This window comes from Desmodus rotundus, chromosome 1 (genome assembly GCF_022682495.2).
Source record: "Desmodus rotundus isolate HL8 chromosome 1, HLdesRot8A.1, whole genome shotgun sequence".
Taxonomy (NCBI): Eukaryota; Metazoa; Chordata; class Mammalia; order Chiroptera; family Phyllostomidae; genus Desmodus; species Desmodus rotundus.
The window spans coordinates 83311297-83335542 of record NC_071387.1 but is presented as its reverse complement, the minus strand read 5'-3'; the positions used below and the strand labels follow the sequence as shown (position 1 = coordinate 83335542).

The window sequence follows — 24246 nt, the reverse complement described above, 5'->3', positions numbered from 1 at the left end:
CTGGGCACTCTGTCCTTTGAGTCCCCATTTCTAGGAGCCTCCCTGGGTGCCCTTGCTGGGAGAGCCACTCTGTAGCCCTGTCGCCCCCAGCCTCATCAGTCTGGCTCTTGGTGTCCTTAGTATGGGCAGGGCCCCCAGCCACTGAGGCAGGTGTTTGTCTCCTGGCCCTCAGCCCTTGCAGTCCAGCACCATCACGCATTGTAAAATGGGATTTTCTGTATTTTTCCTTCTCCATTTTTGAGCCAGAAATCACCTTCAAAGGGGACATGCCTATTGCCAGCTCATGTCTTTCCAAAGGGAGACAGGGAGTTGTTTGATTGTTTCTTTTTCTTTTTCTTTTCTTTCTTTCTTTCTTCTTCTTTTTTTTTTTTTTTTTTGTATGACCCTGGATTCATGGATTTAAAGGTGTTTGAAACCCCTTGATCCATTTGCATTCAAGTCCTCCCTTGATGCCCAGGTTGTCCCCTCCCTGACCAGTGGCAGCTTCTCTTTGGCTTGTGAGTTTTTAGTGCTTGGTGTAGTTTTCTCAGTCTGTGAAATCAAGATGGTTCAGGCTCCTCTTGTGCAGAAATTGTGCATTTTCTGCCCCAGACCTTTTATTTTTTGTTTTGTCTTAATCTCCAGAGTCTAGCATAGTACCAATTTCTTTTTTTTTTTAAAGATTTTATTTATTTATTTTTAGAGAGTGGGGAAGGGAGGAAGAAGGAAGGGAGAGAAACATCAATGTGTGGTTGCCTCTCACATGCCCCCTACCAGGGACATGGTAACCCAGACATGTGCCCTGACTGGGAATTGAACCAGCAACCCTTTGGTTCTCAGGCCGGCACTCAATCCACTGAGCTACACCAGCCAGGGCATACATAGTACCAATTTCTGTTTGACACATAAATGAACTTCTGGTCATTACCTTTTGAAAATAAGTGCATGTGTGACCACTGGGGTGCTCAGTCAGAGCTGTCATTGTTCTGTGCATGGCATTATTACAACCCCTTGGAGTGAGGGAGTAGCTTCAGGCCTCCTCTACATAAAGGAGAAGAAAAAGTGAAAGCCATGGCCAGGCTTCAGTGAACCCCATGAATGGGATCAAGGGCCTGTCAAGTTCATGCCCCCCTGTTTTTGTGCAGTTCATATAGATAGTGATGAAATCATGTGTTGTCATTTCTGAAGGAAGTTGTTGTTTGAAATGAGACTTGATTCTGCTTTCAAGTATCCTAATAGGGACTTTGTTTCTCTGAAAATGTGCTGCTCTGTTGCTGTGCCTGCTGTTCAGACTTGACTGGAAGCTGAGTTAGTGTGGAGGACACATGGCAGGGATTCACCTCCCTGCCATGGAGAAGCCTTTTTGCTTCCTGACCTTTGAGCCTCAATAACTGGCTTTGATTCTCTGGGTGGAAAAAATATATATATTTGGCCCTGGCTAGTGTGGCTCAGTGGATTGAGTGCTGGCCTGTGAACCCAAACATCTCTGGTTTGATTCTCAGTCAGGGCACATGCCTGGGTTCTGGGCCTGGGCCTCAGTTTGGGGGCATGTGATAGGCAGTTTGGTTGATGTTTCTCTCACACATTGATGTTTCTCTCCCTCTCTCTCTCCCTCCCTTCCCCTCTCTCTAAAAATAAATAAATAAAATATTTTTAAAAAAGAAAATGTATATATTTGGCATCAATCATGGCATAGCCCCATGTGGGAGAGGAAAGGCAGGGGTGTGGGAGCCCTCAGTCATGTGGCTTGCTACTGTCCATCCTCTGGAGGGCAAGCAACCCACTGGCCTTACGGTCCTATTCACGAGTCCAACTGGTGTAAGCAGCAGGAACACAGATCTCCACGGGCGTCGCTCAACCTGAGCGGTGTTGCTTTGGGATGCTCAACTGCGGCTGTCACGTAAAATTCACAGAAGCCCCCCAATCCTGCCATTGAGCCAATAGTGGAAGTCAACGTCAAGGTTTCTTTTATTGGGCTCTAGGGCCACTTTTAAATGGATTTTACCTTTTTATTTTTTAACATATAGTCTTTATTATATATTTTTTCCATTACCATTTAGTCCCCTTATACCTCCCTCCTCACTGTCATTATTGAATGGATTTTAAAAACCCACTTTGATGTTTGAAAGTACCTACAGTTTAGCTTTTTAATAAATTAATCCTCACTTTCAGTAGTTTAGTTTTTGCTGTTGTTTGCAGTGAGTAACAGGGACGGGGAGAGCCCTCCCAGGCCCCTCTGACTTCGAGACGAGGGTCCCAGTTAGGACCTTCACTCAACGTTTGCTCTCTCAGCCTCACTTTGCAGTCTCACGTTTCACTGTCTTGGGAGAAATCTGCTGTCGTGCCATCAGGTGCTTTGTAAACTGTGCATTCTTATACCAGTGTCTGCTTTCAAAAGGAGGACTATGCACTGACATAGATTCTTATTCCTCCTGACAGGCATATTGGAAGGTCTCAGAAGATAAAAAAGCAAAATGCGCAGAAAAGGGGAAATCAAAACAGGTAATTTCTTTTGCAAGCTACAAAAACACACAAGTAAGTACCTCATTGATTTAATCTTCTGAATGCCGCTACTGCTGGAATGCAGCCTGGGTCTCTCACGACTCACCTACCCCTCTATTCCCAGATAGTGAGATTGGGTCTCTCAAAATCAGAATCAAATGGAGACATTTGATAAACACTTTTTAAAGTTTAACTGAATGAACTTATTCAAATGACCTAAAACTTTAACTATGGAAAGTGATTTCTGGTGCCTGCTGCTAATGGTGTAAAATGTAGGGTTTATGCCCCCTGCATCCCAGCAGCCTGGAGGGATTGAGATAGGATTTCTGGATTTTTGGCAACACTCATCCTTTCTCCAGGAGTACCGGGCTCCTCAGCATGGTGGCCATGGGAAGAGGTGAGCTGAGTGTTCATCTCCCTCTGGAGCTCTGGGTTATCCCCTACCCACAGGGCAGCCTTGCCCCCAGCTTGTGCTGGACAGGTGTCAGAGTCTTGAGGTCTGAGAGCCCTGTCTCCCTTGATAGTTGGTCCTGACAGCTGAGTTATGGTAACTTTCAGCAGTTGTTGGCTGTTTTCAAAATGATTAAAACTTTTTTAAAAAGATAAGTAATGTTTTGCTAACCTTTTTTAGCAAAATGCTAAATAGTTTCACTAAAGCCACTAAATCCAAAGTTACTTTAGGAAATGAGGAAAAATGTAAGCATTTCAATGTAATAACAGATGTCTCAGGGAGTTGTCTTCAAGCTAAATTAGACCAGAGCTTTGCGTGGCCCATGTTAAGGCCGTGCACTGGACAGGGGTCCCTCCCAGCTCTTACAGGGAGCACGAATTACTTCCAACCAGATTAAAAGCAATTATAGTACAAAAAAGCCTTCCTGAGCGGTGATAATTTCAAATGATAGTGCATGTAACCCAATCTCATTTCAGCCTAAAATAGCAAGTGGGTCCTTAAGTGGCACCTGGTTTTCCTGCGGCCTTTCTGATGTGGAGCTAAGCTTAGAGCCCCCTCACTAGTCGAGCCTATCCCCCAGGCTGGGCAGGTCAGACACAGCCGATCCCCAAGCAGTGGTTCCAGTGTCATGTGTTGGGGTGAGGAGGGTAGGGTCCCCCAGAGGAGCAGGCCAAAAGAACCCTACACAACATGCACCTCTGCAGGTCTGTCAGTAATGCATGGTTTGTGTGTTCTGTGAGTAAAAACACTTTTTTTGTGGTGGGTGGTAAGACTTGAGGTCAGCTTTCATTGCTTTTTTGGCCAGCACATCTTTTCTTTCTGGGTATAAATTAGTGATTGCAGTGAAACTCCCCATTTAGCACTGACAGCCAGCTGTGGACATTGCAGAACCCAAAGCACTCAGCCTGGCTACAGATTGAAGTTTGCCTAGGGGCAGGACAGGATCTCTGGGAGAGCGGCCAGGGCAGGGCTGGTGCGGGAAGGGGGAGCGTCGGAGAGAGGGCGCAGTCAGTGCAGTCAGAGCTGCTCATGCAGGAGCTGATGTCAGCATGTGCTCTGCTAATTTAGGGCTCTGAAGTGAGCAGTGTGACCAGTGTGGATGTGGAGAGCATCCAGTGGAAGCTGGTGGTGGTTGACCTGTGCATTTCTCTTCTTAGACTGAATGTCTCAACTATATCCGAGTGCTACAGCCGCTTGGCGCCACTGCCCTTTATGTGTGTGGGACCAATGCCTTCCAGCCAGCCTGTGACCACCTGGTAAAGCTTGGGCCCCTCACCTGGTCAGCATTACAGCAGAGTGGGGCCCCTGGCAGGTGTCAGGCAGTCTCCACTCTGCACAACAGAAACTTGTTCTAATTTCCAGCTGTGTGAGGAGGGGCAACTGGGGCCCACTCAGGCCCCAGCGTCCTGTCTGTAAACTGTTGTGACTGAGGGCATGATTCACGGGACCATGGCCCCAGTGTAGAGCTGGCATGGGAGGACCTTCTGGGAAGTACAGTGTTGATAGCAAGAAGCACCAATGTGCCATGATCCAATATCATGCCCCCTTCTCCTTGTCATGTTTCGTGTTTTATGAGGGTGGCCTGGCTATGACAAAGGTCTTTATCAAGTGTCAAAGTCAGGACTTTACAACCCTAGAGGCACCAGCACTGCCATCTCCATCTCACAGATGAATAAACTAAGGCACCAAGGTCTTGAATAGTTCTTCAGAGCCAGGGTACTGGGGTGCTGGTGTCCAGACCTTAGACTGCTCTGGCCTGCTGCACACGCACTCTTCCCCCAAACAGCGAGTCTAAAATTGATGATACAACAAAAATGCATTGTTACTACTGAAATTCAGGCATTTGATGATACTTTCTTCCATTCAATTGTAGAACCTAACATCTTTTCAGTTCCATGGGAGAAATGAAGATGGCAAAGGAAGATGCCCCTTTGACCCAGCGCAAAGCTACACGTCTGTCATGGTTGGTGAGTTGTGCTATGGGATGCCTGTCACTGGCAGGGCCCTGCCACCTACCGAATAGCCACACAGGATGCTCAGTGCCTCCCCCTTTTCCGTAGTCTCCTCCTGCTCCCCTCTCACTGTCCTCGGCAAAGGTACACATTCCTCTCCTTAGACCGTCTGACGTGAGCGTGAATTCATTGTTCAGAAGGATAGCCAGCCCCACCATGGTCAACAAGTTGTACCTGTGGGGAGAGGTTATTTTATTGCCATCATTTGTGTAGATTGTCTGGGTTACTTGGCCCCATAGAGCTGACACTCTTGTAGGCAGGGAGTTTTGTGACTGAGCCCTGGAGCTGTCTCATGCACTGAGACAAGCAGGCCCTGAGCCTGTGCTCCCCCTGTCATGCTTTATTTTCCTAAGGCAGGAGTCACTTGTTCCTGTTAGTTATTATCTCTGACTCTCATAAAAACAGTTGAACAAGGAGCATATGATTATCTGTGTCAAAGAAACGTGTCCCAGGAGCAGGCGATGGTCCCTCTATGTCCCACAGGGCTCGGGTTGGAGTGTAAAGGAAAGTGAGGGGTTGAGTGTCTGTCCCAGCACTGGTGCTAACTCCCTTCTCCTCATTCCTCCTGGGCCTTGAAGATGGAGAACTTTATTCAGGGACATCATACAACTTTTTGGGAAGTGAGCCAATCATCTCCCGAAATTCTTCCCACAGTCCTCTGAGAACGGAGTACGCAATACCTTGGCTCAACGGTAAGAAGTAGGGGGTGACATTGAAGGTGTTTTTCTACTCGGGTGGCCTCTTCACCAGGAGAGCCCCACGGCGCTATAATGCTGGAACATTTTGCTGGCTTGACCTCTTGTGGGCCCCAGAGCTCTTGTCAGCTGGTGTGGTAGGTGAGTTTCTGGAACTGTTCGGGACTGTGTAGCTAGCTACCTGGGCTTCCATGTTTTCTTTTCCACTGAGAGATCACTATTTAAGGCTGCCTTTACCCTCCTAGAAAATGGATCAAGGACACTTTCCTAAACTGAGGATCTGATGGTCCATGGGAGCTCAGGCTGGTCAGATCACTGTGTGATGTTGCCTTGCTACCTCTGGGCAGCATGTGTCCACGTTGCATTCATGGTGCAGAAGGCTCAAGGCCACTCACACAAGGCTTTTTTCCTGGGCACCAGCCAGCAGGGTCAGGGCTTGGAAGCCTCCTAGACTCTCAGAGGCAGGTGATGTGAGGGACAGTATGTCCCTCCTTTACATGGGATGGCCTGCTGGTTAGGGGTTTGTCTGAGGCAGGTGCTATTTAAACCAGCAAAGATACATCTACTAGCAGGTCTCTGGGGTGGTGGGATCTGGCCCTCCTGGGCCCTGGGCTGCTTGCCAATTGGGAGGCCCAGCCTCAAATTCTAGGGACTGTTCAGGAGCATGTGCTTCAGAACCACATCAGGACACCTCTTTGGGCTGAGGAGGACAAGATGGGCACCATCATCACTCTGGACACTGAAGTTTGTTTGGGGCATAACACATGCACCCTCCGTGTCTTGCAGGGAGGGTGTAAAGGGACATGCCCGAGCTCCTTGGCATATTCAGGGATATGCCTGGGTCCCTCCATAAATTCAGGGATGTGCCCAGGACTTTCTCTGTGTGCAGGGGGTGCCTGGACTCCTTGGGGGGGGGGGTTGGGGATCACCAGGTGTCTCTTTCCTGCAGAGCCCAGCTTTGTCTATGCCGATGTGATTCGAGAGACCCCAGAGAGCACCGAGGGTGGGGACGACAAAATCTACTTCTTCTTCACAGAGGTATCTGTGGAATACGAGTTTGTCTTCAAGTTGATGATCCCCCGGGTAGCGAGGGTGTGCAAGGTGAGGCTGTTTCCCCATTTCTCTTTGTTTCCATCTGTGAGGACAGAATGTAGGATTAGTCACCTTGTCTAGGCCCCATACTTCCCTCAAAAGGTCGATTTACCTACCGTGCTGTTCCTTGGTGCTACAGGGGTCAGTGTGGATGGTTCTTCCTTCTGGGGCATGTGGAAAGAGCTAGAAACCCAGGGAGCTTGGCACCCTGAGTGACCGATAGTTGGCTTCCTGTCCTCAGAGGGTCTGCTTTTGACATACCTTCCTGGGTTACAGAAAGTTACTTTTTTGTTTTTCCTCCTTTGTTCTTCTCCACTGAGAAGACAATCCCTACACCCTTGTCCATGTCCATAGGTCACACATATGCATTCTTTGGCTGCTCTGTTCCCTATGCTGTACTTTACATCCCCATTCAAAGTGATGAAAAGCAAGGGCCTACAACCAAGATTACTCTACCCAGCAAAGCTATCATTTAGAATCGAAGGGCAGATAAAGTACTTCCCAGGCAAGAAGAAAACTAAAGGAGTTCATCATCACCACACCAGTGTTATATGAAATGTTAAAGGATCTTCTTTAAGAAGAAGAGTAAGATCAAACATATGAACAATAAAATGGCAATACATATCTATCAAAACAAAGTAAGCAAGCAGAACAGAAATATAATTATAGATACAGAGAACATTTTGATGGCTGCCAGGTGGGAAAGGGGTCAGGGAGATGAGTGGAAAGGTGAAGGGATTAAGAACTACAAATCAGGGCTTTGGGAAGTTGGTGGTGAGATAGGTAGGAGCAGGGTTCACTTCCCCCAGCAACTGGTGAAACACCTAGAGGATCTACTGAGGAACAAAGCGAACAGCCAACAGTACCCCAGCATTTATGAAGATAGGAGACCAAAAAGTGTAGAGGACACTGAAAAACCAGACTGTAAGGGGATTGCTTTAGGACAATAAGGTCCCTGGGATCAGCATGGGGACCAGGGCGACTGCAGCCCCAGGCCCGGCGCCTGCCCAGTCTGCCGCAGGACTCTTGGGAGAGAGCCGGGTTAACGGCTCCCTCCCCTTCCAAACAAGGTTTGAGCAGCACCAGGAGAGACCTGGTTGCTTGAAGTCGCAGGGAGGAGCAGGGAGGAGAATAAGGACAAGTGGTAAATCCACAGAGACCGTGTATGCCGGCTGGGGAGAGTTGAGTGTTGGGCTGTGACAGGCCCTGACGCAGACAGTCCCTGGTCTAGCTGGAGAGGTGGGCTGTGTGAGAGGACAGGCCCTTGTATGGAGTGGCAGGATTGAGCAGGAGGAATTTCTCACAAAGAAAAAGTGAAAAAAAGAGACACTCAGGGGCAGTTTGGGGAATTCTGCAGCAGCAGCTCCAGCCTCCTCCCCACCCAGCCCCTCGGCACTCCCACTGTGGTGTGGAAGGCCCCGAGCCCACATCCTAGGCACCAGGGAGAGTGCGCACCTCTGAAGGCCCCTGCTCACACCTGTAGCCCCGAGGAAGGTACACTCTGGAACCTGCAGCACCAGAGGCTGCTGGGGAACTGGGCTGGAGGCTGGCCAGTGCTGATCAGGAACTGGGAAGAGTGAAACTAAGCCCCGCTCAGCCTGCTGCAGGCAAAAAGACCAGCAAAACTGGCTTGGCCAGTTTGAAGCCAGCAGAAGGCTTTTTTTTTTTAATAGTAATTCTTTATTATTTTTCTTTTTTTTTTCTTTTAACACCTTCTTCCTCTCCTTTCTTGTTTTATTCCTTCTTTTCTTCCATTTATATCTCTTCTTCCTTCTCTCTCTCTCTTTTTTTTTAATTCCCACAAGTGAGACAATGAAACCTGGAAGTGTGAAAAGACCAGAGTTGGACCATAAGGGAGGGTATCCCAACAGCTGAGACAGTGAAACAAATTTCACTTTGCCACTCCAGAAAACTTGCAAGTTATTGTATATTTGTATTTTTTTCATTAGTTTTACATCTCTCATTTTATGAATATTTTTGTATTTCTCTTCTTTCTGTTTAGTCTTTTTCACTTGACTGGTTAATTTGCATTGTTTGACTGGTTTCCCCTTGTTCTCTTTCATAGTGTATCATTAATTAACTGTCTTTCACTTCACTTGTGTTCCATTAGCATACTACTCTAGGACCTGTACTCCCTATTCTAATTATGCAAATCACATAGATTCTGTCATATGATTGTTTCTCCATTACTATTGTAAATAATAGCTATTCCATACATTTGTAAATACTACACAGCACCCCTCCCAGATCTCAGCCCACTTCACTGTTTCCTGAACTTTATTACTGGTGTGGTTAACTCTATTCTCTCACACATTACACCTATTTTCTACTCTTTACTCTCACTTTACCTCATAATCTGACCTATCACAAGCTCACAGCTTTCTAGATACAAATCACAATCCTTCCCCACCTCCACCAAGAGTCTTATCTTCTTTCCACCCTTACTAAAAAGTGACTAGATGGGTGAATTATAACGGTTAACACTATACATACCCAAAGGATCTCCTATCTCTTCTCTACAGGCTGGTACTTTAAATATCATAGAATACACGCCTGCTATCTTAAAACATTTCACGTTCCCCCTCTAACCTATCACTAAAAAGAGTAGATAGAAGCTGTGAACACCAGGATACATCCTGGAAGAGGAAACCCACCAGCAAAGGAACCACCAACAGATAAGATCAGAAGAAGGTGAAGGAGGGACTGGAAGCCACACTAACTCAACCCAGGACCTATCTGGAAATACAGCTGAGTAGTGGAGAAATTACTCAGAAAAAACAACTGAACAAGAATAAGACAAAAGCCACAAAACCTTGTACACATGGAAAAACCAGCTCCAACACAACCTGCCCACACCTGCACAACAGAAAACAAGAGGTGGTGGACAGAGTCACCCTCAGTTAACCAGCTAGTGGGAAGGACCCACCAAAGAAATACCCAACAACAACCAAAAACCAAAGACATGCAAAAGAGCCAACATAAACCACAGCCCAAGATGAGTGAGCTTGGGAGATCAAGGAGACTGTACCACTGAATCTCACAGGTATTCTGCCACAGAAGTTCACACCATAAACCCAGGGCGACAAAACAGAGTAACTTAAGAAGCAGAGGCTAACAGGAAGAGTCTCACAAACAATGGGAAGACAAAGACACAATCCCCAAATGAAAGGAAAGGAGGAAGTCTCAGAAAGAATGGTAAATGAAAAAGAGGCAAGTCAACTATCAGATATTGAGTTCAAAGCATTGGTTATAACGAAGCTTAATGAACTCACAGATAATTACCAAAAAATACACAGAATCTACAATGAAATCACTGCAAACTACATCAACACGAAAAAGGATGTAGAAACTATCAACAAGGGCCAAGAGGAAATGAAGAATACAATTTCTGAACTGAAGAACACAGTAGAAGGAATCAAAAGTACGCTAGATGAAGCAGAGGATCCAATCAGCAAGCTGGAGGACAAGGTAGAAAAAAACACCAAGATAGAGCAAGAAAAGGAAAAGAGACTCAGAAAGAATGAAGAAGGGTTAAGGGAACTGCAAGACAATATGAAACATAATAATATCCATATAATAGGGATACCAGAAGGAGAAAGGAAGAGCAAGGGATAGAAAACCTGTTTGAAAATGTAATGATGGAAAATTTCCCTAATCTGATGAGAGAAAAAGTCACACAAATCAAGGAAGCACAGAAGGCCCCAATCAAAGAAACACAAACAGGCCCACTGCAAGAAAGTTCATAATTAAAATAGCAAAATTCCAAGACAAAGAGAGAATCTTAAAGGCAGGAAGGGAGAAAAGGATGTAACATACAAAGGAGCCCTGATAAAGCTAGCAGATGACTTCTCAATGGAAATACTACAAGCCAGAAGGGAATGGCAAGAAATATTCCAAGTAATGAGAAACAAAGGACTGCAACTAAGACTCCTCTACACAGGAAGACTCTCAATAAAAATGGAAGGCCAAATAAGGAGCTACCCAGACAAAAGAAGCCTCAAAAAATATGCCTCCTCCAAAATATCTCTGCAGGAGATGCTAAAGGGCTTGCTTTGAGAACAGGAAGAAAAACAATGAAAGAGACAGGAGCAAAGGTACGAAAAAATGGCAATGAATAAGTACCTATCAATAATAAAATTAAACGAAAGTGTATTAAATGCCCCAATCAAAAGACACAGAATAGTGGAATGGATAAGAAAACATGACCCACACATATGCTGCCTACAAGAGACCCACCTCAGGACAAAAGACCTACACAGACTTAAATGTAAAAGGCTGGAAACAAATATTCCAAGCAAATGGACAGGGGAAAAAAAGCAGGGGTAGCAATACTCATATCAGACAAAATAGACTTCAAAAAAAGAGCCATAAAAAGAGATCCAGAAGGTGATTTCATAATTCTCAAGGGAAGAATCCATCAAAAAGACATAAAATAGTAAATATATATGCACCCAACATAGGAGCACCCAAATACATAAAGAAAATCTTGGAGGACTTCAAGAAAGATATTGACAGCAACACAATTATAGTAGGGGACTTTAATACCCCACTGTCAAAGATGGACAGATATTCTAAACAAAATATCAACAAAGATACTGTGGCATTGAACAAGGCCTTGGATGAAGTGGACTTAACTGATATATATAGAGCCTTTCATCCCAAAGAAGCAAAATACACATTCTTTTCAAATGCACATGGAATGTTTTCAAAGATAGACCACATGATAGGATACGAAACAAGCCTCAACAAATTCAAGAAAATTGAAATCATATCAAGCATTTTCTCTGACCACAAGGGACTGAAACTAGAAACCAACCCGAAAGGAAAACACCCCAAACACTCAAAATCATGGAGACTGTATAGCATGCTACTAAACAATGAATGGGTCAAGAACGAGATTAGGGAAGAAATCAAAAACTTTCTGGAAACAAATGAAAATAAACTCACAACAACCCAAAACCTATGGGACACACTGCCTCAGCAAAGGCAGTCCTGAGAGGGAAGTTCATAGCAATACAGGCCTACCTTAAAAAGATAGAAACATTTCAAACAAACAACCTAACCCTACGCCTACAAGAACTTGAGGAACAACAACAAAGACAGCCCAGAGCAAGCAGAAGGAAGGAAATAACCAAGATCAGAGCAGAGTTAAATGACATAGAGAGTGAAAGCACAATTGTAAGGATCAATGAATCCAGGAGCTGGTTCTTTGAAAAGATAAACAAAATCGACAAGCCTTTCAGTAGGCTCATCAAGAAAAAAAAAGAGAGGATCCAAATAAACACAATCAGAAATGAAAGAGGAGAGACCACAACTGATACCACAGAAATACAAAGGATTGTAAGAAATTACTATGAAGAACTATAAGCCAAGAAATGTGAAAACCTAGATGAAATGGACAAACTTCTAGAAAAATATAACCTTCCAAAACTGAATGAAGAAGAAGCAGAAGGCCTCAACAGACCAATAACACCTGATGAAATTGAAACAGTAATCAAAAAGCTTCCAACACACAAAAGCCCTGGACCAGATGGTTTCTCAGGAGAATTCTACAGAGCATTTAAGGAAGAGCTAAACCCCATCCTCCACAGATTATTTCAAAACATTCAAGAAGATGGAGGATTCCCAAACTCTTTTTATGAAGCCAGCATCATCCTAATCCCAAAACCAGATAAAGACATAACAAAGAAAGAGACCTTCAGGCCAATATCGCTGATGAACATAGATGCTAAAATCCTCAACAAAATATTGGCAAATTGCATCCACCAATACATTAAAAAGATCATCCACCATGACCAAGTGGGATTCATCCCAGGGATGCAAGGATGGTACAATATTCGCAAATCAATAAACATAATACATCGCATAAACAACAGCAAAGACAAAAATCACATGATCATATCAATAGATGCAGAAAAAGCATTTGATGAAGTACAGCACCCATTTCTGATAAAAAACACTCAGCAAAGTGGGAATAGAGGGAGCAGTCCTCAGCATAATAAAGGCCATATATGGGAGACCTACAGCCAACATCATACTCAATGGACAAAAACTTAGAGCTTTCCCACTAAGATCAGGAACAAGACAAGGATGCCCTCTCTCACCACTCCTATTCAACATAGTATTGGAAGTCCTAGCCACAGCAATCAGACAAGAAAAAGAAATAGAAGGCATCCAAATTGGAAAGGAGGAAATGAAACTGTCATTGTTTGCAGATGACATGCTAGTGTACGTGGAAAATGCCATAGACTCGACCAAAAAACTACCGGAGTTAATAAATGAATTTGGCAAAACAACCGGATACAAAGTCAATACTCAGAAATCAAAGGCATTCTTGTACACCAACAATGAAACATCAGAAACAGAAATCAGGGGGAAAATCCCATTCATATAGCAACAGGAAAAATAAAGTACCTGGGAATAAACCTAACCAAGGAGGTAAAAGACCTATACTCAGAAAACTACACAACACTGAAGAAAGAAATTAAGGAAGACACAAACAAATGGAAGCATGTACCATGCTCATGAATTAGAAGAATTAATGTCATCAAAATGGCCATACTACCCAAAGCAATTTATAGATTCAATGCAATCCCTATTAAAGTACCCATGATGTATTTCACAGATCTAGAACAAACATTTCAGAAATTTATATAGAACCATAAATGACCTCAAATAGCTGCAGCAATTTTGAGAAAGAAGAACAAAGCAGCAGGAATCACAATACCTGACATCAAACTGTATTACAAGGCCACTAATCAAAGCAGCCTGGTACTGGCATAAAAACAGGTGCATAGACCAGTGGAACAGAACAGAGAGCCCAGAAATACACCCAAGTCTCTATGGTCCATTAATATTTGACAAAGGAGGGAGGAGCATAAAATGGATCAGAAATAGCCTCTTCAACAAATGGTGTTGGGAGATCTGGATGGCTACATGCAAAAAAATGAAACTCGATCACCAACTTACACCATACACGAAAATAAATTCAAGGTGGATAAAAGACTTAAATATAAGTCATAACACCATAAAAGTCCTAGAGAAAAACATTGGCAGAAAAATCTCAGACATTCCACACAGCAACATCCTCACAGACACATCCCCTAAAGCAAGGGACATAAAGGAAAGAATAAACAAAAGGGACCTTATCGAAATAAAGAGCTTCTGCATGGCCAAAGAAAACAGCATTAAAATGAAAAGAGAACCAACTGTATGGGAAAATATATTTGCCAATGATACCTCAGACAAGAATCTGATCTCCAAAGTATAAAAAGAACACACATGACTGCACTCCAGGAAGACAAAGAACCCAATTAAAAAATGGGCAAAGGACTCGAACAGACACTTCTCCAAGGAAGACATACAGAGGGCCCAGAGATATATGAAAAGATGCTAAGCATCACTAGCCATCAGACAGATGCAAATTAAAACCACAATGAGGTACCATCTCACACCAGTCAGAGTGGCCAACATAAACAAATCAACAAACAAGTGCTGGAGAGGATGCGGAGAAAAGGGAACCTTAGGGCACTGTTGGTGGGAATGCAGACTGGTGTGGCCACTGTGGAAAACAGTATGGAATTTCCTCAGTAAACTAAAAGTGAAACTGCCTTTTGACCCAGCAATTCTGCTGCTGGGATTATACCCTAAGAACCCTGAAACACCAATCCAAAAGAACCTGTGCACCCCAATGTTCATAGCAGCACAATTTACAATAGTCAAGTACTGGAAACAACCTAAGTGCCCATCAGCAAATGAGTGAATTCAAAAACTGTGGTACATTTACACAATGGAATTCTACGCAGCAGAGAGAAAGAAGGAGCTCATATCCTTTGTGACAGCATGGGTGGAACTGGAGAGCATTATGCTAAGTGAAATAAGCCAGGCAGTGAGGGACAAATACCATATGACCTCACCTTAACTGGAAGGTAATCAACAAAAGAAAAAAGGAAACAAAATATAACCAGAGACATTGAAGTTAAGAACAATCTAACAATAGCCAGAGGGGAGTGGAGAGGGGACCGTGGGGAAAAGGATTTCAGGAACTACTGTAAAGGACACATGGACAAAACCAAGGGGGAGGGTGGAAGCAAGGGAGGAAGGTGGGTTTGGCTGGAGTGGGTTGGAGAGGTGGGGAGAAAATGCAGACAACTGTAGGTGAACAACAATAAAATAATAAAATTTTTAAAAAGTACTAATTGGTAGTTACAGAAAGTTGCTTCTTGTTCATCATATTAACCATATTCTTTGGTATTGGGCTTTCACCGTTCAGTGTAAAGTTGGTGAGGGATTCATTTTCAGTTGTATCCAAAATAGATAAGGATGCTTTAGCTTTACATTCCTCTGCATCCTTATTTCTGTGTTTCATTATTTCTCTCTGGACCAAGTCATAGCAGGTGTGTTCTGTGATTGTCACTAAAAAGTGTTTATGGAGAACCTGGCAGGTCCAAAGCACTTCAGCAGAAAATGTTGTGGAGAGAAAGGAAGTGAAGATCCTCCTCTCCCTTGAGGAGCATCTGTTGGGGAAGACCAGACCTGCACATATTGGCCTGAGACAGACTGGGGAACCGATAAATCCACTGGCTTCTGACCGCACAGGTCACTCAGAACAGGTCACTCACGGACATGCAGAGGCCACAGGTTCAGAGCCATGAAAATGTGCTCTGACATTGAATGTGGGCAGGTTTGAACAGTTATTCTAGCTGCCATAGGTGGCTTTTCATCAGCAGAGTTTTGTTGGGTTGGTTTTAATCCACAGCCCAATCTGCATGGAAGGAGTGCCAAGTCACGTAGTTGTCTGCAGTTGGCTTTTTTTCAGCATGGCTTCATTTCATTCAGACAGAGCTATTGTGGGCCCACGCACCTCATTTGTCACCTTTGCATGGGGAATATACCCTCATCTTACCTGCATATCTTTGTATTTCAGGGGGACCAGGGTGGCCTGAGGACCTTACAGAAGAAGTGGACATCCTTCCTGAAGGCCAGGCTCATCTGCTCCAAGCCAGAGATCAACCTCATCTTCAATGTGCTGCGGGCTGTCTTCATCCTCAGGTCTCCAGGCCTGAAGGAGCCTGTGTTCTACGGGGTCTTCACCCCACAGCTGTAAGTACCAGGGCTTTTGGGGTTTCTCCAGACTCCCACCCTCCGGGCAGTCACATGGCCCTTTCCTCCCCAGGAACAATGTGGGTCTGTCGGCTGTGTGCGCCTACAACCTCTCTACAGCTGAGGCGGTCTTCTCCCGAGGGAAGTACATGCAGAGTGCCACAGTGGAGCAGTCCCACACCAAGTGGGTACGCTACAATGGGGCTGTGCCCACGCCAAGGCCAGGGGCGGTGAGTGAGAGGGGCCCAGGTTGCGGGAACCTAGTGTAGGGTGAGCATGCTGCACCCCCTGCACCACCCAGCACACACCCCTGTGCCACGCCCCAGTTCGTGTCTGTCTCTGCAGAGAGTGGGCATCCCCGTGGGACTGGGACAGGCGACAGGCACTCTAATCTTTTCCTGTGTTCCTTTCATTGGCGTGTTGTGTAACTGCTGTTGCCGCATACTGCCCCAACAAGAGTCTGTTCTGGCTGGCACGGGGTGTTCTACGTTGCGTAATATAGTTAGATATGTTTCATTTTCTATTTTCTGTAGAAAAACATGATTTCTTGGCAAAGAGATGGCCAAAACACATGATTTCATGTACTCTCTATTTATCAATATGAATCACACTTTGTCTCTTAAAAGTAGTGAAGTTTATGTAGAAATCAGTTTCTAGGCCAATTCAGTTTCTAGATCAATTCAGCTATGAGCATTCATTCTGTGACTGGTGTGTGTGGCCCAGGAGGGGGTCTGTGACCTGAGGGAGTGGCCTAGTGCCTGGGGCTCACCCTCAAGACTGTCTTTCCTCCCTGGCACCAGTTATTACTTCTTCCATACATATTATTAAGTAAAGCATGTTCACTTGGGTCACAAGTTTTGGGTTGTGCACATCAGGACCTAGGACAGAAAAAAGAATACTTTATGCTCTTGACCTTTATGCTGTTTAGAGTTGGACCATTTCTAGGAATTTTTTACCAGTCCTCTTTTATTGGAAAGCTATCAAATAATCAGTATTTATTTTTTTATTTCAAAAATTTAATATTTTTTTCATTTATAAATAGATGAAAAATTACCTCACTATGTATCATGAAACTTAATTATATCTTGTGAGTAAAGGGACACTTGTGTCTCCTACATGCTTTATGACACTATGTCTTCAGATTTCTGAGGATCGGCCATATTGGTTCTTCCCCTTTTTTACGAAATCCACTCTGCAGTCCCTACTTTTACGCCTCCTGGAAGCCTGTCTTTGTGCAGAGCACATGGGGGCTGTCTGTGGATTATGGTTAACACAGCGGTGTCTGCTCTCTGCAGTGCATCAACCACGAGGCGCGGGCAGCCAACTTCTCCAGCTCTCTCAATCTGCCTGACAAGACACTGCAGTTTGTCAAAGATCACCCTCTGATGGATGACTCTGTGACCCCGATAGACAACAGGCCCAGGCTGATCAAAAGCGGTGTGAACTACACACAGATTGTGGTGGACCGGACCCAGGCCCTGGATGGGACCATCTATGACGTCATGTTTCTCAGCACAGGTAGGTCCCAGGCCTTGGTAACAACCTTGGTAAATCCAGCTGGCCTTAGCTGAGTGGAGCTACCATCTCCCTCAGGCACACTGAGCAGTTTCTATTTCTGAGAAGTCTCCACACCCTAGTGGCTTCAGATCTCTGTGACCATCAGAACACTTGGGTACTTGTTAGAAATGTAAATCCTGGCCCAGATCTGGAAATTCAGGTCTGGTAGGTCAGGGTAGGTGCCAAGGGAGCCAGATGAGAGCACCTCTCCCCTGCCTGTCCTGACCTGCCACAGGAAGCACTGTTTCCCGGGAGCTCGTGGATTAGGAAACAAGTATTTCTGGAATGGAAGTCAGTGCCCAGCACAGCAGCAGTTGGCAATGCTGAGGTCAACACTGGGTGCCTTCTAGTCATGCCTCTGAGCAGCAGGGAGGGCCCTGCCCTCACCTGTCAGGGGCCACCTTGCAGGATGGCACCCTGGGGGCTGGTGGAACCCAAAAACCACTTTAGGTTGGTCTTATGTCACAGTGTTGGCTGCACTGATAAGGAAGTTGGCATCAAGAATGAAAATTTGTTTATTCTTCATAAAACACTGGGAATAACTGATACCACTTGAGTCTCCATTGTTTATTTTGCCATGGCTTTTCTTTTTCTATTTCTAATGCAAAAATGCCATATGTTTCCATGTCTTGGGCTTGAGGAAGGAGTGGAGAGCAAGAAGGGTGACTGCTGCCAGCTCTGGCTGACAATGCAGCAGCATCTTCTCCTTCCAGGGCTAGTCACTGACCTGTGTCCTTTGACCTTGCAGACCGGGGTGCCCTGCATAAAGCCATCAGCCTTGAGAACGACATTCACATCATTGAGGAGACACAGCTCTTCCAGGACTTGGAACCAGTTCAGACCCTGTTGCTGTCTTCCAAGAAGGTAAAGGGACCGCATGGCTATAGGCAGGGGTAGCCTTCTCATGGCCTCGTGTCTTGGTGGTCACTGGGCTTGGGCTGGCCAGGCCCCTTTGTCTGTCTAGCCCAGAGGAGCCCACCTTTGGGCTCTTACAGAGTCCTTCACTCTGTGGAGTTTGGGCTAGGGGGAGACAGTCTGGGAAGATGTAACTTTGTCCTGAAAGTTGGCAGACTCTCACTGAGTTGGGGCCCACATTATGCTAGGGAAGTTACATGCTGGCCTATGATGAAAGCACTTCCAGTGACCTGAACTTGGCGAGGGTGAGACCCTGTCAACAGTATGCTGTTGATGTGGCCTACACATCAGCGTTCTGTGCTATATCATGTCCACACTTTTGCTAGGGTCCCTATGTAGCTCCTGATGGCCCTTTGAAGTTGCCTGCTTGGCCTCTCACCCAAAGGAAATTTTCCTCACCTCTGCAAGCCAGATGACTCCCTAACTGTGCTCTGTGGCACTCTCACTCTTTCTGACCGTGGTGGGCACATAGTCTCCTCTGCCCAGGTCTCTACTGATGTACACAGGCGGACAATGTGCCTGGTTTCTCTGCTGCTTGTCCCACAGTTTGACTGCATGGCAGAGGGGACTTCCCTTCTCTCAGCTGTGCTTGTACATGTTGGGCTGGTGACCTTTGATACATCGCAAACCAGAAGATCTGGAGCCACATCAGGGACTTTGAGCTCCAGCCAGACTTTGAAGTTAATTAGACCTGTCCTCTGAAGATGCAGGCCGTTGTATCTCATCTAAGTCAAAATACTAAGCTCTGTGTAAACTTGGAACCTTCTGATGCTAACCAGAAGGTCTTTCTTGGACATCAAGATGACATGTAGGCTCCCAAGCAAAGGAGAGAGTGAGCACCAATAGCCAAATTAGAAGTCCCAGATCTGCTCTGGTGGACTTGTATGGGGCCTTGTTCCAGCCAAGCTCAGTGAAGAAGTCAGCCAGCCCTGATGGCTTGTGTGCCAGCTTGCAGCCAGCTCTAGGCACTGCGAAAGGGGGTCAGAGGGTGGGGACATCCTAAACCAAGCATGCCAGAGCACAAAGGAGTCTGCCCTGCTCTGCCCCGCTTCTGAATGTGGCAGTCAAGTTTCCATCTGCATGTTTCTCCCTCATAAATACAGACGTGTGACAAGCGGATGCCTCATCGCTTTTACATCATTTACTAGTATGGTGTTCACTCTCCAGCAACCTTTGTTTGTGACCCCTGCTATGGGCTGGGCTGGGTGCAGACACTGAGGACACTGCACTCTGCGCTCTGGGGCTCACATTGAGTTCTGAGGCTGTGCCCTGCAGCCTCTGGCCTGTAGTGAGGCCAGGTGTGTCCAGCTGGTGGGTCTTACTCCCCAGGAGGGCTGAACAGGCTCAGAGATGTTCTCTGCTGGTGGTCGGAGGGTGGTGGATGCCTGGACATGGATGGAGGGGTCCGGGCCAAGGCCCAGTGCACCTAAGTTAGCATGCAGATCTTGCTCGAAAATCATGTGCTACTCATGCTTTCACACACTGCCCTCAGGTTTGTCTGGAATATGACCCTGCCTCGCTCCTCCTTCAGGAGGTACTTTGTCACCCTCCCTGTAATGTTACTGGCTGCCTGGGGCCCACCTATTCTCATCTGTTTTTACCCACAGGACAAAAGTTTTATCTATGCTGGTTCCAACTCGGGTGTGGTCCAGGCCCCCGTGGCCTTCTGTGGGAAGCACAGCACCTGCGAAGACTGCGTTTTGGCCCGGGACCCCTACTGTGCCTGGAGCCCTGCCAGGATGGCCTGTGTGGTCTTGCATGAGAGCCACAGCTCAAGCAGGTACCCAGCGGCGGGATGTGGGGCATGCAGGTGCTCTGCCTGCCCCACCTCAAGAGCACGTACGAACTCTGTGCCCCTTGTTTTGCAGGGGTCTGATTCAGGAGATGAGTGGGGATATGTCTGCTTGTCCTGGTAAGTTGCTCATTCTCTCTATGCTCCCTTCAAGATTGGCCAGTCTCGTAACCATTTCATGACACTTTGGTGCTGTGGCATTTTCCACATTTTTTTCTTGTTCTACTCAGAACAGAGATCAAGTATCTTTTGGCAGACCTCATAACCTTTCTTTGAACCTTTTATTGCAGAAAAGGATGTTTGAAGCCACATAGTATATTTGTGTCCTGGAAATCACTCTTTATCCCAAATTGTAATGTCTGCTCTTAAGATGCTTCTCTCTTCTCTTGGCTTGGGCTTCTTAAATGAAGCCTGTACCTCTTGTGAACTGGAGGAAAGATTAGTCCTCGAGCAGTCAAGTCAAGACATGGGTAGTGTTCCCCGCGGGTGATATCACTCCCTGCCAGGGGGCCAGGTGTGTCCCAGCAGAAGGCAGACATGCCCATGGGCTCCTTCCCTTGAGTCCCTGACCTTATGGCTGTTATCAGTAAAGACAAGTTTAGGAGGAGGAGAACAGCACTGCTCAGACTGATGTGTGCAGTGGCCACTAGCAAAAGTGTGTTGTATTTGACTCAGAGTGTAGCTTCGGAACATGCAGCTGGCTGAGGCTCAGCCTCCCCACCTAATGCGTTTTCTCCCAGGAAACCAGGGTGTGAAATAGGATTTCTACTGCTCAGAGATACCTCCAATTTCTTTGTCTCCATGATCTGCCATCTAGGGCTCATCTTTGCTTTTTGGTCACACATGTCTTTATTTCCTTAGTTGTTCTGGAAGATTCCATGTTGCTCCAGTGGGTGAAACTTCTGTGTCCTCTTGGGCATATTACCTATTTTTAAAAGGAATTTAAGTAACGAGCAGGATTGTTGACGCTGTGCGCATTTATTTTGATGTTCCAGATAAAATTAAGGGAAGTTACCAGCAGCATATTTTCAAGCATGGCAGCACAGCAGAACTCAAATGCTCTCAAAAGTCCAACCTGGCGCGGGTGGTATGGAAGTTCCAGAATGGTGTTCTAAAGGCTGAGAGCCCTAAATACAGCCTGGTGGGTAGGAAGAACCTGCTCATCTTCAACCTGTCAGAAGGAGACAGTGGGGTGTACCAGTGCCTGTCAGAGGAGAGAGTCAAGAACAAGACAGTCTCTCAGGTGGTGGCCAAGCATGTTCTAGCAGTCAAGATGTTCTCATGGAGCCCGGTGGCCTCCTCCTTGCCAGCCACTCGGACAGAAGATATTGGGATCACCCCCGAAGTGTCAACAGGGCCCATCCAAGGCTCTTCTCCCCAGACCCCAGCTGGGCGGCTTACCACACCTTCCAGCCTGGTGCCCACCAGTACATCCTGTGAACCAAAGATCATCATCAACACAGTCTCCCAGGTCCAGTCAGAGAAGACAATGTATCTCAAGTCCAGTGACACCCGCCTCCTCATGTTCCTCTTCCTCTTATTCTTTGTCCTCTGCCTTTGCCTCTTCTCCTACAACTGTTATAAGGGCTACCTTCCTGGACAGTGCCTCAGATTCCGCTCTGCCATGCTGCTGGAAAAGAAGCAGCCCACCTCAGATTTCTCTGACTGTGAGCAGAGTGTGAAAGAGACACTGGTGGAGCAGGGCAGCTTCTCCCAACAGAATGGAGGGCAGCCCAGGCCAGCCCCGGACACCGGCTATGAGACAGAGCAGGACACCATGGCCAGCAGAGCGCCCACCGACAGGGAGGACTCACAGAGAATCGATGACCTTCCTGTCAGGGACAAGCCATTTGACGTCAAGTGCGAGCTGAAGTTTGCTGACTCAGATGCAGATGGGGACTGAGGTGTTGCCTGTGGAGAGGTCTTTGTGTTCCCATGAAGTAACCTTGTCCTGTGCCACGTAGGTAGCCCGTCCTGCGCAAACCTCAGTCTTGTGTCTTTTCTCTTGAGTCGAACTTTGACTTGGTTTCTCTTTGTCCTTTCGGAAAACGGCAAGCATCACACCTGAGCTCCCTTGGTCAGTTGGAGCGCTGTGAGCCGTACCTGCAGGCAGCGGGAAGATGGCTGGACTGCCACTGGCCTGGGAAGAGTAGTACCTTGAGCGTCACCTCCTCAAAAAGCAGCCACTGAATGATAATTTAATTCCAGATTGGAAATGACTTTTTAGTTTATCAGATTGGTAACTTATCACCTGTTGTCCAGATTGGCACAAAGCTTTCCTTCCACGTAATTATTTTTTAGGATTTTGCTTTAATTGCATTGGAGTGTTAGGTCATTTATTTTTTAAATTACTAAAGCAGATATTTTAATATTCAGAAGATGTGCATCTCCTAGATTTTGTTGTATGTTTGGATAAGATATGGCTTACGTTGCTTCAGATTCTCAGGGATAAACTTAATTTTGCTAAACATGTTCTTTCTGCTTTTAGAAATTCAGACAAAGCCGTCTTTTGATTACACTGACTTTTTCCTTTTAATTCCTTCAGGGAAGCATCATTTCAGAAAGATTTTCTTTCTATATATTTTTTTCTTTTTTTACCTCTTGAAGAGAAGGTGTGGAGGTGTTCCATGACCACCAGGCAGGGCTTTGAGCGAGGGACAGTGGCCCCACTGGGCAGAGCTGGGCTGGCCCAGAGCTGAGGGGACAGGTGTTTCACACTCCATTGCCTGTAGCCACTGGTCATAGCCTCCTGTCTGGACAGACTCTGGTCATCTGGACATCTCCTTTTTCTTTTTGCTTCCACTTCACACCTCTTACCCACCCAGACTTTCCAATTGGCTGACCTGAGCCATCCACTTGGAAGAGAGCTGAGCAGCAGGGAAGGATGGGCCTGTGTCCACAGCTGCCCACAGACACTGCTGTGGCGGACCTGCGTGGCCTGGCGCTGTCTCTAAGGTGTGACAAGATGTGACAAGTTTAACATCGTTGACCTCACACTCCACCTCCCACTGTCCAAATGCCCACAAGAGGAGACTTTTTTCACGGCAAAGAGCAATAAACTCTGGATTTGTGTGTGCCTGTGTGGACAGTCTCATCTTCCAGCATGATAGGATTTGACTGTTTTGGTGTAAACAATTGTGTTTTATAAGATTTACTTTGTTTTTATTTTTCTACTTTAAATTGTATACATCTGGAAAGTAACCAAATAAATGAGAAGCTTATATCCTAGATGTGGGCATGTGATTTGCTGAGGCCATGGGGCCTCCCTCCGGAAGGGTGTGATGGGCAGGATGGATCTTGTCCCCTTCACGCACACCTAGGCAGGAGGCCAGGACAGCGCTGGGTACCTTTTTCTTCCCGAGCTTGTTTTCCTTCTCTGCATGTGGTATGTTCCTGACGACTTCTGTCTCAGTACCCTCTCTCTTTTCTGTCCTCTGTCTCGCAGCCTCATCTCCTATGCCCTTCCCTCCTCCGGGGCCCTCTTCCCTGTCCTGTCTGGGCCCTGACTCATCTTCCTCTCCCCGAAGCCCCTGGCTGGCCTTGGGCTCCGGGCCTGACAGCCGCCCGAGGGTCACCTTGCTGCCGCCCTTCCTCAGTGACCAGGCCCAGCACGTGCATGCCCTGGGGACCTTCCACCTCTTCTGCCAGGCCACAGGTGAGCGGGGCACCTGTCCAGGTGGGGGGACGGGCTGCAGGGACCTCCTTCAACAACACTACCTTTCTGGCTGCACACCTCAGTGATCCGTAGCTATTTCTCTGAACAGCTGGGCCCAACCAACTTGTGCCACAAAGGCTGCGTGTTAACTGTTTTAGGCTTATCAGGCCAGGGTTTCTGTCCCAACTACTCAGCTCTGCCCTTGTGGCCTGAAAGCTTCCAGTGAGTGGGTGTGGCTATGCATCAGTCAGGCTGTATTTATAAACACCAGCCACGGGCCAGACGTGGCCTAAAGGCTGAGGCTTGCCAATCACTGGTTTATAGCAGCAATTTTCAAGCTTTTTCATCTCTCGGCACGCGAAAGCTAATTACACCAATTGAAAATCACTGGTCGATAGGATTATTTACATGTCTGAAAACAATTTGGGTTTGAGGATTTTGGATATTTCAAAAATTAACTTCAGAACCTCCAGAATGGGAATTGTTTTAACTTG

At 46.3% G+C, this 24246-nt stretch overlaps 1 protein-coding gene across 14 annotated transcripts in view; it reads left to right on the top strand.

Moving 5' to 3' along the window:
• SEMA4D (semaphorin 4D) overlaps window positions 1-24246 on the top strand; it is a 109524-nt gene that overhangs the window by 72423 nt on the left and 12855 nt on the right. For 9 of the 14 annotated variants that reach the window (XM_045197688.2, XM_045197687.2, XM_024563345.3 and 6 more), the window contains 12 exons: window positions 2419-2481; window positions 4090-4188; window positions 4806-4899; window positions 5523-5636; window positions 6589-6740; window positions 15658-15833; window positions 15907-16063; window positions 17129-17351; window positions 18139-18254; window positions 19913-20085; window positions 20174-20217; window positions 21093-23319. In XM_045197688.2, coding sequence (XP_045053623.2) covers window positions 2419-2481; window positions 4090-4188; window positions 4806-4899; window positions 5523-5636; window positions 6589-6740; window positions 15658-15833; window positions 15907-16063; window positions 17129-17351; window positions 18139-18254; window positions 19913-20085; window positions 20174-20217; window positions 21093-22000 — 2319 coding nt within the window. In that variant the 3' untranslated portion in view covers window positions 22001-23319. Of the gene's footprint in view, window positions 1-2418; window positions 2482-4089; window positions 4189-4805; window positions 4900-5522; window positions 5637-6588; window positions 6741-15657; window positions 15834-15906; window positions 16064-17128; window positions 17352-18138; window positions 18255-19912; window positions 20086-20173; window positions 20218-21092; window positions 23320-23542; window positions 23753-24246 lie in introns of those variants that run through there. The other 5 variants (XR_006655920.2, XM_045197693.2, XM_045197692.2 and 2 more) reach the window with 2 other exon arrangements.